Source organism: Macrobrachium nipponense, chromosome 24 (assembly GCF_015104395.2).
Source record: "Macrobrachium nipponense isolate FS-2020 chromosome 24, ASM1510439v2, whole genome shotgun sequence".
Taxonomy (NCBI): domain Eukaryota; kingdom Metazoa; phylum Arthropoda; class Malacostraca; order Decapoda; family Palaemonidae; genus Macrobrachium; species Macrobrachium nipponense.
In genome coordinates this window covers 23,968,726-23,986,301 of record NC_061091.1, presented here as the reverse complement: position 1 = coordinate 23,986,301, position 17,576 = coordinate 23,968,726, and the positions used below count along the sequence as shown (strand labels likewise).

Sequence of the window (17,576 nt, the reverse complement as noted above, 5' to 3'; positions counted from 1 at the left end):
CACTTTCTCATTTACTATCTATTCATACAGTCACACCAGGACTCGATGCTGTTCAGCCTGCTAGGGTCTGGGTTAGCTAGACGACGTGTTGAGCAGCCACCACGGGTCCTAAGGAAACCGATCCAAGGACCTGTGGGCAATATCCAAAAGGTATAAGGAAGGTGCCGGTGGTCTGGTTGTACCAGACCCCTGCCTTCCATACCTGCGCCACGGAGAAGTTCTTACGAAACGCCAACGAAGAGGGGCCAATACTTCTGACTTCGTGAGCTCTCGGACGGGACGTACGATGTCGTCACTACCATCAGCCTCATACGCCCTCCTGATGACCTCACGCAGCCAGGACGAAAGAGTGTTCTTTGATACTTCTTTCTTGGTGACCCCGGTGCTAACGAAGAGGCGTCGACACTCAGGCCTGAGGTGTCGAGTTCTCTTCAGATAGCTCCGTAGCGTCCTCCCAGGACAAAGCAGCATCTCATCCGCATCATTATCGGCATGAAGTTCCCGTACTCTCTTCGCCGATGCCAGGTCCAGCAAGAAGAGGGGCTTGTGAGTTCCCTGGGTGGGCAAGACCTTTCGAAGCTCCTCCTAAGTAAGGAGATCTCGAACGAGTTCGAGATGTCCAATCCCGTCAGTTTCAGGACGAGCGTCAAGGCGGCTCTGTATCCTTTGACTGTGGGAACTGAGAGGAGCTTCTCTCGGCGAAGAAAAACGAGGAAATCCGCTACCTGCTGAAGAGTGGCTCTGAGAGGAGATAGGCCCCGTCTACGACACCAACCACAGAAGACGGCCGACTTCCCCTGGTACACAGCTGCAGAGGACTGACGGACGTTTCCAGCCATCTCTGTTGCTGCGCTACGAAAAAAGCCTCTCGTTCGCAAGAGATGTTGGATAACAGCCAGCCGTGAAGACGTAGGGACTGGACTGCTCGGTGGTACCGCTCGACGTGTGGCTGGGCGAGAAGGTTGTGCCAAGGGGGAATCTCTCTCGGTTCTCTTGCGAGAAGAGCCAGCAGGTCCGGGTACCAAATGGCCTGTGGCCATTTGGGAGCCATCAGGATCATCCTGAGATTCGGGGTGACCAGTGCTCGACTGATCACCTTGCGAATCAGGGTGAACGGGGGAAAGGCATAGGCGAAAAGTTGTTGTCCCACGGGTGTTGAAGAGCCTCCTCTGCAGCTGCCCATGGGTCCGGCACGGCCGAGAAGAACACCTGGAGCTTCCTGTTGTGCCGGGTGGCGAACAGATCCTCGACTGGTCGCCCCCACAGGTCGAAGAGCCTTTCCGCCACGTCCTGGTGTAGAGACCATTCGGTCCCTATCCCTTGATCCCGACGGCTGAGCGTGTCTGCTACTACATTCCTTCCCTGGAATGTAGCGTGCCGACAGCTCTATTGAGTGTGCCTCGGCCCACTCGTGCACCTGCCGAGTCAACTGGTACAACGGGAGAGACACTAGGCCCCCCCTGTTTGTTGACGTAAGCCACCACCGTGGTGTTGTCGCACATCAACACCACTGAGTGTCCCATCAAGCGGTCCTGGAACTCTTGGAGAGCGAGGAACGCTGCCTTGAGTTTCAGTACATTGATGTGAAGGTGCTTGTCGTTCTCGTACCACACTCCTGAAGTCAGCAACTCCTCCAGGTGTGCGCCCCATCCCTCGGTCGATGCGTCTAAGAGCAGCTGCATGTCCGGGGGGAGAGTGCGCAGAGGCACTCCTCTTAAGAGGTTCCTGTCGTCCAGCCACCAGGCTAGGTCCTGCCTCACCTCCTGTGTCAGTGACAATGGAAAGCTTGGGGGATCCGTCGCCTGTGACCAACTCTCCTTTAGTCTCCCTGAAGAGACCGCAGGTGAAGACGCCCGTTAGGGACTGCCTTCCCGAGTGACGACAGGTGTCCGATCACGACTTGCCATCGCTGAGCTACCCGTTCCTGCCGAGACAGGAACTGGTTGGCTGCCTCCCTGAATTTGCTAATCCGCGAGTCTGCGGGGAAGACTCGCCCTGCTACCGTGTCGATCAGCATACCCAGGTACTTCATCCTCTGCTTGGGCTCGAGATCGGACTTTTCGAAGTTCACAACGATCCCCAGATCGCGACAGAACTCGAGCAGTCGATCCCTGTCCTGTAGCAACTGCGAGCGGGAGCTCGCCAGGACTAACCAATCGTCGAGATACCCCATCAGACGTATCCCGTGCGAATGGGCCCAAGCAGACACCAGAGTGAACACTCGCGTGAACACCTGTGGGGTGGTTGAGAGACCGAAGCAAAGTGGCCTGAACTGGTACACCGTCCCGTCGAGGATGAAGCAGAGGTACTTTCTGGAGGACTGATGAATGGGTATTTGGAAATACGCATCCTTCAAGTCCACTGAAAGCATGAAATCGTTCTCCCTGATAGAGTCGAGCACTGAGCGTGCCGTCTCCATCGTGAACCGGGTCTGGCGAACAAACCGGTTCAGGGGAGAGAGATCTATCACCGGGCGCCAGCCTCCCGTAGACTTTTCCACCAGGAAGAGTCGACTGTAAAAGCCCGGTGATTGATCCGTGACGATTTCTACAGCTCTCTTGCTCAGCATGGTCTTGATCTCCTGTCTCAATGCTACGTCCTTCGATGCCCCTGGAACGTACGCCTGCTGTTGGACCGGGTTGGAAGTGAGGGGTGACCGAGATTCGAAGGGTAATAGATCTCCCTCCCGAAGGACATCTACAATCCAGGTCTCGGCGCCGTAGCGCTGCCAAGTTGCCCAATGGCTGGCCAGGCACCCCCCACCCCCTTCTTCCGGCAGCAGGTGAGGGGGAACGCCGTCCCTAGCGTTTCCCCCCCTTTCTTCGACTTCCTCCCAGAGCCTCCACGGGAGGAGGAGGGCTGGGAGGAGGGCTGGTTACGGCTCCCCTTGCTAGAAGTCGAAGAAGACAGAGTCATTCCCCGGGGCTTCGACGCAGCTACCGTCTTAGCCACCGAGGAAGCGCTAGCCGAGCCGTTAGACTTGGCCGCAGTCCAAGGCTGCCCAGAGGCCTTCGAGACTGCCTGGTGAACCAGACGGTCACTGTCGTCAGTGCGCCGTCTGTCCACCGCAGCGTCCACCATCTCTCCTGGGAAGAGAGACGTGGAACTCCGTAAAGGTCCTTTGCAAAGTCCCAACGCCGCTTCACGCCCGGCCGCCCTGGAAACCCGAGTAAGGACAGCGTCCCTTCGTCGGAGAACCAGGTTGGCCCACAGGTTCACCGTCTGGTGGGCAAGGAAGGAGATGGCTCCTCCCCCAGACTGGCAAAAGTCTCCTGAAGGCCGAGTCATCTTCGGGAGAAATTCCCCCGGAGTTGGCTGCGACCCTTAGATACTGTGAGGGACCACAGATCTAGCCAGGAGACGGCCTGGAAAGCTGCCATGGCGGTAGATTCCAGGCCGATGTCTCTTGCTGCGAGAACCACAGGTTCTCGGACAGGAGCTGCTGCAGAGACACACCCGAAGTCAGCCTGGCTAACTCCGGGTTCACCTGTTTGGGCGGCATCGGGTCTTCAGATGGCACGTAAAAAACGCCGCTGTCGCAGAGGGAGGTGGAAGCAGCTTGCTCGACCTGCCAGACTTGAGCGAGCCGTCTTGTACGGAGACAAGCGATTCAACCTGGTCCAGCACTGAGTCCGGCAGCTCAGAACGCGGCAAACCCACCGTCGGTCTGGGTTCCCTCTTCGGGGCCCCAGAACGACCTCGAGCCAGGACGTGGGCTCAGATGGTGGGAGCAGCGATCCTTCCGTGAGGTCGTTGTGCTGACGAATCAGCGCAATAACCTCGCAAAGTTCCTCTGGATCTCAGGAGTGACTGCTTCCTGCGGAGTCGGACCGTCCAGTCCCTCAACAGGGGCAACTCCCGAGACCCTCCTCCCTCAAGGAGAGGAACAGCGACAGACCCCTCTCGGTCTGCTCCAACCACCTGTGCGTACGACCTGGCTGGTCCGAGAACCGTGCCTGGTACGGTACGACGCCGTGGTGGGATCCTGAGGGGCGCACCCCTCACGATCACTCCTCAATACCTCGCCCCTCCCGGTGTAATCCGAGGAGGTTGAAGGTATGGAAGAGGCAGACCTGACGCTCCCTCCTCGCTCGCTGGCAGAACCAGCGGGCTTGGAAGACTGCAGGCGATCGCCAACCCGCGGTGGCGATCGAGCTGCAGACCTAGTCGAGCCGTCTCGCTGTGGAGAACGGCTGGACCGAGAACAGCGGCTCCGGTCTCGTGTGTCAGAGGAGCTGGTGCTGGTCGCCGTACCCGATCGCTCTCTGTGAGAGTGACGGTCAGGCGACCGGGCGAGCTCCACTGTCACGGTGAGATCGGTGCGTATCCTCACGGTGCGTCAGTTCGCTGGTACCAGCCGTGGCTGGTGCCGGCGAACGGGGGGACCTCTTCCCCGCCTCAGTCCGTGGCCGGTCATGGACCGTCACGTCCGCCCGGGTAGCCAGCTGCTCGCCGCGAGAGCGAGAGCTGGTCTGGTGAGAGTCGCGTGAGCGGCTGTCACCAGTCTTCCGCTCCGTGCCGTGAACCTTACGCTGAGCGAACTCAAGAGGTCTGGTTCCTGGCTGCACGGTCGCTGGTAAGCGACCGTACACTCGGTACCTCTCGCGAACGAGAGGCCGAGACGGACCCTGCTGCTGTGGCCGAACCACTGACAGCAGGTGAGGAAGTGCCGGTGTTAGCCGGCACTCCTCTGGTCCCCGTAGTCTTCTTCCTTGCGGAAGAAGAGACGGGTCCTGCCCCCGAAGGAGCTGGGTGACCAGCGGAAGAACCCCCCGTCTCACCAGAGCGAGACGGGCCCTTAGAAGTTCCCGAAGGAGACTTCTTAGGGGGGGGGGAGGCGACCTTCTTCGTCTTCGGCATGGGAGCCTTAGAGACGGAAGGGGAAGAGGCGGCAGACGACGACGAAGACGAAGAAGACGATGAAGACGACGACGACACCTTTCCTCCTCTTCTTCTTCTTCTTCGTCACCTTCTCAGGACCGACGTCCGATCTGTCATCCAGAGCGGAGCCGGGGCTGCTGTTGCCGAAGCAACAGGGCCCGGACGCACCTGTCCGAACAGATCAGCATCGGGAGCAGCGGCGCCAGGAACAGGAACAACATCAGCAGGTGCAGGCATCACAGGAACGGCAAAAAACCGCAGGAGCAGGTACAGGAACGGCAGCAGTGGTCCACGTCACGTCCGTGGACAGCAGCTGGGCAGGTACGGCAGGTACGGCAGACTGTGTAGGCGGTCTAGATGGGCGGACCAGCGGCACAGACATCCTAGGTACCGGTGGGAGGTCCAGGGGCGAGCTCTTCGGGCACACGAAGTCCGGTCGCGGCAGCACGGCCAACACAGGCCGGCGGCATCACACCCCCCTCCCTCCGAGTTACGGCGACTGGCCCCTGCACCGATGTAGTGGGTGTCACAGAGACCGCGTGCTGGGTGTACACCAGGTGAGGAGGTGAAGCGTAGCCGGGTGTTGTAATGGTCGTGGTGGTGGTCGTGGCCGTTGCATGGGTGACCGCCACGGAGCCAGCGAGATGGTAGAGCAGCCCCTGGACACTCGGCACGCCCTGCAGCCCCAACGATGCCCACACCTGTCCGAGGTCATCCTTCGCGGCAACCGCACCTGAGGAGGCAAAAGTCGGGTGATTAGGGGGATCTACCCGTTCGCGCGAAGACGAACGGATAGAGGACCCAGAGTACAACTCGACGTCAGGGTATCCAGCGCCCTCCTCCACACTCGACAAGTCAGGAGAGGAGAAGGACCTAGAAACCCCCCCCCCGAAGGGGAAGGCGCGAGACGTGGAAGTTGAGCGGGCGGCAGGAAAGAAGACGAAGTGTCCGTCACCAAAGGAGTTGCGGGAGAGCTTTCCGACGACTCCTTTGCAGGCCTTCGCTTCCTCCTGCCCTCATACAAAATCCACTGCGCCTCCGACCAATTAATAAACACATTACAAGGCTCGGCTCGGGAGCATTCGCGCCCCCGACACCGAGCACACAAATATGAGGGTCTATCTCCGGGAAAGAGCGGAACTTCCCGCATTTACGCCCTTCGGTACCCGGGCATAGTCTCCGTGGGGTAGCGAGGCGAGGAGATTCCATCATTAATTAATTGCAGTTCAATTAATATGAAAAGAGAGAAATGATTGTACTTACAATGAATTCTTTCATACACAAACACAACCATATACTCAAGAAAGCAAACGACGAGAAGCGGGCAGAGAGCGTCGAACACACACGTCCACTCGCTGTGAGGCCGAAAGCAAAAGTGGTTTGTTTACCTCCCAGTCGCGCGCGCGCCTGTCGGACAAGCAGTTAACTACCGAACCCCTTGTTCGAAAGCTTACGACCTATCCAGCTGCCGCTAGTACCTTCCTATTGTAAAAGGACCGAAGGTTTGTATGCCGTGTCGGAACAAATAAAATGTCATATAAATCACAATCTACCACCTACCCAACTACCTTATTAAAGAGGCAGTTTTTCACATTTACAAAATCTCACATCAGAAGCTTTTCTGTGCGACTTGCCTTAAGTTAACCCATCCAGTGAGAATACAACAGTGACAGCTAGTGGAAAAATATAAGGGGCAGAAAAGAGGCTGATTGCAGCCGTGTTGGTGTGCATGGTTTCTGTCTGAGAGGTGACGACTGAACCAGTAGGGTCTACCTAGAGTTATATGAAAATTTTTTGGCTGAAGTCATGTGTTAAAAAAAGGTAAACAGGGAGGGAGCTTCTAAAATACCCATGGCAAGCCACAGCACCTCCAGCAATATTTCCTAGGTATACCTCTGAGTTGTCACTGAAGACCCAAGAGAAGAATGCTAAAACAGAAACAGGGCATTACAAGAGCCCACATTGTGTCAACCTAAGCACTAGCCAGAACAAGTAGATTATTCAGTCAGTGCACACCATCCTTAGACTGTGCCAAGGAAGAACAGGCCTTCTTCCACCTACCTGTATCTCTACTACTGGGCAGGCGACCACACAGATTCACATATTGGGCACCTGCTTATCATTATGTCATGGAGAATCAGCAGTCATCATCATTCTTATAACATTCATACTCAAAATCATAAACAAACAAGTCAGTCATCAACCACTCACATAACAAAAAAAACTTGACAGAGCTTCAACAACAGCAGAAACTGTGAATGCAGAACCAGAAAGTTGTTGCTCACAGCAGCAGAAGAAAGTGTTAGTTAGCCAACTGAGTGGGGAGTTCCCCCATACTTTACCAAAGGTATCCATATAAAAGACTTCAAGTTTGTATATTCACAGGAACAAACATAATATGTCATGAATTTTAAGAGTAATTTTCTTGACTTTGACTGTAGATAAAGCAAATCTGCACCCTATCAGGTGCTATCAGGGAGTTACTGTACATATTAAAGTACAGTAAGGGGGCTTCAAATCTTGGAAAATAAATCAACCCCCTCCAAGATAGTCAACTACAAACTGAAACTACAGTAAACCTAGGCTACAGATCAAAACTATTAAATCTTTTAAAGATAACTTTTTTATAAGATATATTGTACATACAATTCCTTATGTCCTAATAATAATCTTTCCAGTTACAATACCATACATAGAAAAAAATAAATCATGAGAAAAAGGAATCATACTGTACCTATAATTAACTGAAATACTCACCAACCACTTGAATAAAACAGAGCATACTATAAATTATACCATGCTCTTGTGCTCATCATGAACTGTGCATGGATGAGGGTCATCTGCTAGCAAGAGAGTATTTAAGATGTGGCTCTCACATGCTGGCTTGTCAACCCCCTCAGCCACAGCTTGTACAAAAAGCCACATGCGGCTTTGGAGTGAAACCATAGCCAGTTATAGATAAAACTATGGTCTCGGGTACAAGCAATAATGGCTCATACATCTCACATCCTCCTATCTCAGGGGCAAGTTAGCAGCCCAGGCATAAGAACAAGCTAAAGCGATGAATTTATTGAATTTCTTAACAGCTCAATCAATCAGCTCAGAAGGCTTGAAAATCAAACGTTAAAATAAAGATATCTCCAAATTCTATGTTGATCATCAAGGTAGGCTTCGGCAGGGTAATACATTCTGTGAGCTCCATTTCTTTCCATCATCAGCAAACGAACACAAAAATCCAGGTTCCCATTACACAACTCTTTATATTTCATTTGCAGGCTGGACTCTATATTTTTTAAAATCGAGGCCATGGTAAAAGTTTCTCTTAATTTTAAAACGCATACATCAATTACAGAAGACACCATTGTCCACTGGTTGTTTCTCTGAGGAATCACAAGATAATCGAGTTTAAAACAATACGTCAGTGATCTCTAGGATGAAGTTTGCAAAAATGTTTTTGAAATTTAAATGGAACAAAAATCTTCGCACAGGATGGGAAACTTTAAAAAAGTACAAATATGACAAGGTAGTAGCTAATAACATAAAAAGATATAAAACAAAAACAAAAAAAAAACATAAACAATGCAGTGTAGAAATCATAACAGACTCCTATATTATAAATTGTCCTTAGTAGCAATTAATCCCATATGCGGCTCAGAGAGGTAACTAACCATATAATAAGCACTGTGAATATGCATGCATATTTATAATGAGCAGTTACTAAACATTTACTTTGCATAAACCATACTCTCATTACGTACATATAAAATAGAATAGTAATGCTATTTCTGCAAACTCCATTCAGAGACTTTCTAGATTGTAAATGCAATTCCTTTAGTTCCTTTAATCACTCGTCCGTAAAATTCACTGAACTCACAATTTCTTTGATGGACTTTTAACACAATGTTTCTAAAACCACTGACCAACTTCATGAAAATATCACATTTCTACACTTTTCACATTACAGTACGTATCTCTAAAATTAAAGCTTTAGAGCAACTTGAGGATACGACCACCAATCCACAACTGCGCATCTTTCAAACGTAATACGTATCCAAGAGGCACGGAGCACGCGACAAACTTGAGGCGCTCAAGGGAGCATTCTGGTATTTTCTTGTTCAGTTCAAAATGTTCATTAAGTTACGGCCCAATGTTCACTATTTCGAAAGATATCCAAGGAACGATAACCATCGACGCGGATTACGTACATTGGTGTCGAAAATATGGACCACTGTCCTGCACAGGGATGTCCCTTTGCATGCACTTCACTATAAAAAAATCACTTAGTCCTTTCGTACATAACGGAGTTGTACAGCTTAGTTCTCGACTGCAGCAGTTTCACATTTCCTTTGCCAAACACTTTGTCAAAAGTTCTGCTTATGATTTGCGGACATTCAAACAAGACCCGGTAACTTGAAATCACACACAAGCAAATAATTACAGCTAATTAGACATTGGCTAGGACGAATTTCCATGGAAGGAGATCTACCCATCCATCATGCGGCAAATTCAAACCCTAATCCTACAAGAGGCTGTAGGTATGGAAATTATCGTTTCCCTCAATAGACTGAAAAACTAAGATTTGCAAGCCACTGAATTTCCCTAACAAACAAACAAATAAAATTATTGATCCCCACTTCAATATTTTATTAAAAAAATCAGAATCCATTTTAATTTTTACAAACTAGTTTACCAACATGAATTTACCATCTACGAATTACTAATAAACCAAAAGGGCAGACATCAAAAAATAAAAATAAAAAATCAAGGCTATCAAGAATGGAAATAAAGTTGATCTCACAATTTAATTCCCTAATACGGCCTGCAAAATCTTAGTAGAACATGAATTCAACACCTTGAGCCTATGAAACAATTACACAGCACTGTTCGCTAAATTCTCACCCTCGGGGATGCTGGTCGACGCACGGGTGACCGTTTGCGCGGAGATTTGGGGTGTGGTGACCGAGGTCTAGGGGACCTTGGCCGCGGAGATCTTGGTCTTGGAGACCGAGGTCTCGGTGTTCGCCGCGCTGGTGAGCGAGCCATCCTCGTACAACACTCACCTCTGTCCTATACCCTGTAACAAAAGGCCACAGCTTTAATATTGTAATTGTCATTTTTCTATTACAATCCATATTTGTTTATATTTGTGCTGCTTAATACATATAAAAACTATTACCTTTCAAGAGCTTTTTAATGTGGTCTGGAATATCAAAAAGAAGACTCACTATGAATGCACAAAAGATAACTGTTCTAGTATTGTTATTAAAGAACTGTAAGGAGATATATTTAGTCACAAAATAAATGGAAAAGATGATCACGATAAGTTGGGGAAAATAAGTTAGGGAAAATTAAAATTTTCATGATATTTATGCACTGCAGGATGAATGTTTCCTCATAAAAATTATATTGTTATGATACAATATAGTTTGTTCATTACTTACCTGGCCAGATATATATATAGCTGTATTCTCCGAAGTCCGACAGAATTTCAAACTCCCCGGCACACGCAGTGGTCGGCCAGGTGGTAGTACCCATTCCCGCCGCTGGGAGGCGGGCGTCAGGAACCATTCCCATTTTCTGTCAGATATTTCTAGTGCCACTGTCTCCTGAGGGGAGGTGGGTGGGCACTTTGATTATATATATCTGCCAGGTAAGTATGAACAAACTTTATTGTATCATAACAATATCATTTTGTTCATGAACCTTACCTGCCAGATATATATATAGCTGAATCCCACCTTTGGAGGAAGGGGGAGACAGACTCGGATTTTGGGAAACAATTCCATTTACATGATTGATATCTTGGTTCCTTACCTGTTAGCATAGCTGACTTCGTGAGTACCGTCACCCAAGTCTGCTTCTGCTTTACTAGAGACTCCAGCAAGGTAGTGACCTGCGATGCTGTTGAGTTCTAGAGGATCTGTCAACGGGGGCGTGACCACAAAACAACTAGATCCTACATTATAGACCTCCAATTTTTTGGGTAATGCATTCCTAGAGGTGCCAGCAAGGACGTGACCTGTGTAGCTGGTGCGCTCTAATGAACTGTCACGGGGAGCGTGACCACAATGTGACAGATCATATAGGTGTTGATTAGACACCGAATGCTGTTAATGCTTCACTGGATGGGTGCCAGCAAGGACGTGACCTATATAGCTGGTGCGCTCCAGATGATTTGTCAACGGGTACATGACCACAATGTGACAAAAACATTTTACCCTATTATGAGGGCGAAGCAAAAACATTACCACCTGACCTAGCCTATCTGGTTAAACTTTGTATAACCAAGGCTAATGGAGGGAAGTCCGCCTAAGGCGGCCGACCCAAGACCACAATAAAACTAAACACTTTAAAATAAGCATAATAAACTAAAAATAAAAAATAAAAAGAAATAAAATTAAAAAGTCCAAACTAACATATTATTTCCTAAATGATAGGAAGAGTGCTACTCTCTGTACCCAATATAGTGTCTGCTGCGACATATGGGCCCAAAGAGCAACAGTTCTCGGTATGTAGCCCTCACCTCCCGAATGGTATGAGAGGCAACACTGAATTACTACGCCAAAATGTGGCATTCAAGATGTCATTAAGTGCCATGTTCTTTTGGAAGGCTACCGACGTAGAAATAGCCCTCACTTCATGCGCATTCACCTTCAACATTTTCATATCACTGTCTTGACAGGATGAATGCGCTTCCTTGATGGTGTCCCTCAAGAAAAAAGCCAAAAGCATTCTTCGACATTGGTAAATTTGGCTTCCTTACCGAACACCACAAGTTATCCGAAAGACCTCTACAATCCTTAGTCTTCTGTAGATAGAATTTTAGAGCCCTGACAGGGCACAGAACTCTCTCTGGCTCGCGCCCAATGATTTCAGCCATCCCTTTAATTTCGAAGGTCCTAGGCCAAGGGTTGGACGGATTTTCATTTTTTGCCAGGAACGTTGGGCTCAAGGAACAAACCGCGTTATAACCTTTAAAGCCCACGTATTTGCTAATCGCTTGTACCTCGCTGACTCTCTTCGCCGTCGCCAGAGCAGTCAGGAAGATAGCTTTTCTAGTAACATCCTTCAGGGAAGCCGTATGCATAGGTTCGAATGGACTGGACATGAGAAACTTCAGAACTACATCCAAGTTCCAAGACGGCAACCTGGGTTGTTGAACCTTCGTTGTTTCAAAAGATCTCAAGAGATCGTGAAGGTCTCTGTTGTCCGCCAAATCCAGGCCTCTGTGCCTAAAGACAACTGAAAGCACACTCCTATACCCCTTGATTGTAGAGACTGCAAGTTTTAGATCCCTTCTCAGATATAAAAGGAAGTCAGCAATCTGGCTCACAGAGGTCGTGGTGGAGGAAATGCCGTTCTTCTTGCACCAACTCCTGAAGACTGCCCACTTCGATTGGTACACTGCATTGGATGAAGCTCTTCTTGCACTGGCGATAGCTTTCACCACTGACCTAGAAAAGCCTCTCGCTCTGGGCCAAGTTTGGATAGTCTGAATGCAGTCAGACTCAGAGCGGAGAGATTTCTGTGGTACCTCTCGAAGTGGGGCTGTCTGAGTAGATCTGTCCTTACTGGAAGCGTCCTCGGGAAGTCCACTACGAAGGCCATGACCTCTGTGAACCAGTCTCTCGCCGGCCAGAACGGGGCGATCAAAGTCATTCTCGTCCCTTCCGACGCCGCAAACTTTCTCATGACTTCCCCTAGGATCTTGAACGGGGGAAAGGCGTACAGGTCCATCCCCGTCCAGTCCCAGATTAGAGCGTCTATCGCCACTGCCGCTGGGTCGAGTACTGGGAGCAGTACAGTGGAAGCCTCTTCGTTCTGGACGTCGCAAAGATGTCCACTAGCGGACGTCCCCATAACCCCCACAGCTCTTGGCATACCTCCTGATGCAGAGTCCACTCGGTTGGCAGAAGTTGACCTCGTCTGTGAGGAGATCTGCCCGGACGTTCTCTACTCCTGCTACAAACCTTGTAAGGATCGTGACGTCCAGTGCCCTTGCCCACAGCAAGATCTCCTTTGCCAGTGCAAAAAGGGACCGAGACTGTGTTTCCTCCCTGCTTCTTCAAGTACGCCAGAGCTGTGGTGTTGTCTGAGTTTACTTGGACTATTCGATGAGAGACTTTTTCTTGGAAAAAGGAAAAACTGGAGAGCTAAAAAGATGGCTGCCATTTCCTTTAGGTTTATGTGCCAGGACACCTGTTCCCCTCTCCAGGTGCCTGACACTTCTTCCCCCCCTAATGTTGCTCCCCACCCCGTGGTGGACGCGTCGGAGAACAACACTAGGTCGGGGCTCTGAAGCTTGAGAGACACGCCCTCCGACAACTTCACTGGATCTAGCCACCATTTTTAGTGATGTTTTTACCTCTCTTTGAAATTTTTGAGCTCATATCTAGATTCTTGCTTTCTTTCCAATTTTCCTTGAGAAAAAATTGTAGCGGTCTGAGGTGCAGTCTCCCCAAGGAAACAAACTTCTCCAGCGAGGAAATGGTCCCCAGCAGGCTCATCCATTCCCTCACCGAGCACGAATCTTTCCTTAGGAAGGCTGTCACTTTGTCTAAACATTGCTGCTGACGTCCCTGGGACGGAAAAGCTCGAAAAGCCACTGAATCCCCAGATACAAGATGGATTGGGTTGGAATCAGATGTGACTTTTCGAAATTCACCAGTAGTCCCAGGGACTTCACCAACGATAAAGTTGTTTGAAGATCCTTCAGACACCGCGTTTGAGTGGAGGCACGAATGAGCCAGTCGTCCAGGTACATAGAGAGACTGATATTTGCAAGATGAAGCCACCTCGCCACGTTCTTCATTAAAGTCGTGAAGATCATAGGGGCAGTGCTCAATCCGAAGCAAAGCGCCCTGAATTGATAAACTGTCCCTTTTAGGACAAACCGAAGATACTTCATCGACTGTGGATGGATGGGGACGTGGAAATACGCGTCTTGAAGGTCTAATGAAAACCATCCAATCGTTTGGTCTTAAGGTCCCCAAGAACTGACTGAGGTGTCTCCATCTTGAATTTCTGCTTCTGTACGAACCGATTCAGACTGCTCACATCTAAGACTGGTCGCCAACCTCCTGACTGTTTCGGCACCAGGAATATCCTGTTGTAGAAGCCTGGAGATTCCAGGTCTACGACCTGTTCCACCGCTCTCTTTTCCAACATCTGCTCGAGCAGATCGAAAAGGATTTGTTGCTTCTCCTGATGGTAAATAGGGGATAAATCCTTGGGTGTCGTGCACAGTGGGGGAGGTTTCAAGAAAGGAATCTTGTACCCCCGCTTGATGACGTTGAGCGACCAGCTGTCCGCCTTCCTTTTTTCTATCCAAGCTTTTGAGAATAGTCGAAGCCTGGCTCCTACTGGTGGCTGAAGGATATCTGGTTCATTTCTTTCCTCTGATCTTAGCCGAGACTCTGCCTCTGGAACGTGTACTTCCTCGAGAAGATGTTCTCGAGGAAACTCCACCTCGAAAGGGCTTCTGCTTCTTGAACGGTTGCGCCCGTGCCGACGTAGAAGAAACAACCGTACATTTTGCCGACTGAGCTAGGAGGTCTTGGGTAGCCTTCTCTTGTAGACTGACAGCCAGATCTTTGACCACAGCCTGAGGAAAAAGATGGCTCGAAAGAGCGCGCATACAACAATTCTGCCTTTTGAGAGATAGAGACCGCCTTTGCAGTAAAACCACAATAGGCCGCTCTCTTCTTCAAAAATCGAAGTGCAGAAGTGCGAAGCCAACTCCTCCGAACCATCCCTGACGGCCTTGTCCATGCATGCAAGCACGCTGGACAGCTCCTCGAGGCTAAGCGAATCAGGACTACGCGACCGGTTATCCAAGACCCCTAAACACCAATCCAAAAAGTTGAAAACTTCTATCGTCCGGAAGAGTCCCCTCATATGATGGTCCATCTCAGAAAGGGTCCAGGGCACTTTCGTCGTCGACAAAAGGGATCTCTTCGGTGCATCTACCAAGGTAGCGAAGTCACCTTGGGACGACGAGGGGGCTCTAAAACCTATCTCCTCCCCTGTCTCATACCAAAGACCTGCCTTACCTGTCAGTCTTGAAGGGGGTAGGGCGAAAGCGTTCTTGTTTCGGGCTTTTCTTGACTCCATCCAATTCTGCATTTTCTTAAAAGCCCTTTTTGTTGATAATGAAGTAGCCATCTTCAACAATCCTGGAGTCTTGATAGCCTTAGACGATAGCAATTGTGAAGGAGGCGACTGCGGGGCTTCACGTTTAAACTTCTCTTCAAAGGAGGTTCGAAGCAATTGAACCAAAACCTGGTAATCTGAAGATACTGCTGATGATTGTTCTTCAGTTAATTCCTCCGACAAGTTTTCTTCTTGAGATTCATTACTATCCTCCGAATCTTGGCGAATGTCTGAAGAAACATTACGTCGTGCGTCCAGCTGCGCGCCATGCCTGGCGTCCAGCCGAGCGTCACGCTTGGCATCCAGCCGAGCGCCCCTCCGTCCGGCGTCGAGCCGAGCGCCCAGTCGAACGTCAGGCCTGGCGTCAAGTCTCGCTGCCGCCTTAACGTCGTGCTCTGCAGACCTTCGTGCACGAAATCTGGAAGGCGAGGTAACAGGAGAAAAAGCGAGGCGATGAGGAGACTGCCTGGATCTCTTGACTGGTAGTTTATCATCCTTCCTCCTGTGACGTGAATTATCCTCTTTCTCTGCAACTAATAAGGCAATTTGATGTTGCAAATTCTCAATCTTCTTCGATTTAGGGCTGATCCTGTGAGAAGACGAGGGGCGAGGGGAAGCCCTCCTCCTTCTCACATGGACCGCCACAGGTATATCCTTAGCGCAACCAGGGCCCTCAAAAGCATTGTCGTCAAAAGACATCCTCTCCGGCGACGATCGCAACACAGAAGAAGAGAAAGGACGTGAAGCGTCTTTCTCCCTTAGACCAAAGGTGCCGGTCGCCTGTGCGACACCTTGCACCTTTGCTCTCTTTTTCGGTGGAGAGTCTTCGAATTGTTCTGGAGACGACCGCAAGACAGAAGGGGCTAAGGGATGTGCAGCGTCCTCCTCTTGAGGAATCAAGGCGGCAGCCGCCTGTGCGACATCTATCGTCTTTGTCCTCTTCAAAGGGCGCGATCGCTTCCGAAAGCTCCAACCGCTGCGCGGGGAGGACGATTCTGATACGAAAAAGCACTCTTTCAAGATCCGTTTACGAACTTTGGAAGCCTGGGAAGCACCCCCAGGTCTTGCCGAAGGAACGTCAGATTGGTTGTCCGACCCCCCTTCCGCAACACTCGGAGCATTATCACTACACACCACTGCACTATTAACACCTTCTAATGCTTGCACTTTTGATTCCAGGCTACGCAAAGATTCAAGAATCATTGATAGGGTATTACCCTCCACAGACACTAATGTAGGGCCCGAAGGCATCACAGGTTTAGGAGGGATAAATTCCACTGGATGTGTAACTGGCGTTACACTCCTTCTTACCGTATCTCTTTCTATTTTAGACACATATGATTCATACGCCTTCCACACAGAATCAGACATACTCTCACATTCATTGCAGCGATCATCAAACACACAAACATGTTTCCGACAATTCGCGCACACTGTATGAGGGTCTACCGAAGATTTCGGTAGCCTCACCTTGCATTCTTCCACACCACATACTCTGGCGCTAGTCGAACTAGATCCAGACATCTCAAGTTTAAGGAAAAATCAAGCCAAATTCAAAACCAATCCACAATTAGCGTATGCCTAACCACCGATCCAAATCAAATAACCAAAAAATCAATCGGGATACTCAAGTGACCAAAAGAGTTCCAAAATCCAATGACGGAGGTGCAGAAAACACTTGTTGGCTGCACCGGCGACAGAAAATATCTGACAGAAAATGGGAATGGTTCCTGACGCCCGCCTCCCAGCGGCGGGAATGGGTACTACCACCTGGCCGACCACTGCGTGTGCCGGGAGTTTTGAAATTCTGTCGGACTTCGGAGAATACAGCTATATATATATCTGGCAGGTAAGGTTCATGAACAAATAACAGGATAAAATTTATAAAAAATTAAAATGTTCATAATTTTTTTGACAAATTGTGTGGATCCACCTTAAAAAAAAAGAAAAAAAAAATTCAATATTCAATTCAGTATTCTATGCACTATTGATGAAGATTAGTTTTCTTTACATATACAGTATGGATAAAGATTTAGTTATGTATAGAATGTCCGTAGTACAGGTAATTAAATAATAATGTACAAGAATTTTCAACAAAATTTCTACAGGTCAACACACGGAAAAGTTGGACATTTTTCAACATTTGATTTTCAGTACACTATGACCAAGGAAGGAAGACCACTGTGATTTGCATACTGTTTGGGAAAATTTAGTAATCTCATAACAGTAAAGAAAAATGGAGACAAAAAATTTTGCGGAAATTTCCTGCCAAATTTTTGCAGGTCGCACATGCCAACCCACCCAAGGTGGTCAGTAACCCTCTGGTGGCGAAACAATGCTGCTTCCCAAAGACTAAGAAGAATGCTAACTAACTGGAAGACTGGTAGACCAAAGAGAATTCTGGTGATCAGCCTTTTTAACTCGTCTTTCTCAAGGAGGTAGATGAACAGAGCGAGGTTGGTATTACACAAGAGCTGTAAGCTGTCCTAAGCAGAGTGGCAAAGCACTTAACAGACCTGGAAATGTAAGAACCATCTTTTGCC

General features: G+C 49.2%; 1 protein-coding gene across 5 annotated transcripts in view; it reads right to left on the bottom strand.

The window, feature by feature from the left end:
• The window catches only part of LOC135205521 (serine/arginine repetitive matrix protein 1-like), a 152,036-nt gene that overhangs the window by 93,342 nt on the left and 41,118 nt on the right, over positions 1 to 17,576 (bottom strand). For 3 of the 5 annotated variants that reach the window (XM_064236264.1, XM_064236266.1, XM_064236265.1), the window contains exon 2: positions 9,781 to 9,955. In XM_064236264.1, coding sequence (XP_064092334.1) covers positions 9,781 to 9,924 — 144 coding nt within the window. In that variant the 5' untranslated portion in view covers positions 9,925 to 9,955. Of the gene's footprint in view, positions 1 to 7,638; positions 8,262 to 9,780; positions 9,956 to 17,576 lie in introns of those variants that run through there. The other 2 variants (XM_064236267.1, XM_064236268.1) reach the window with 2 other exon arrangements.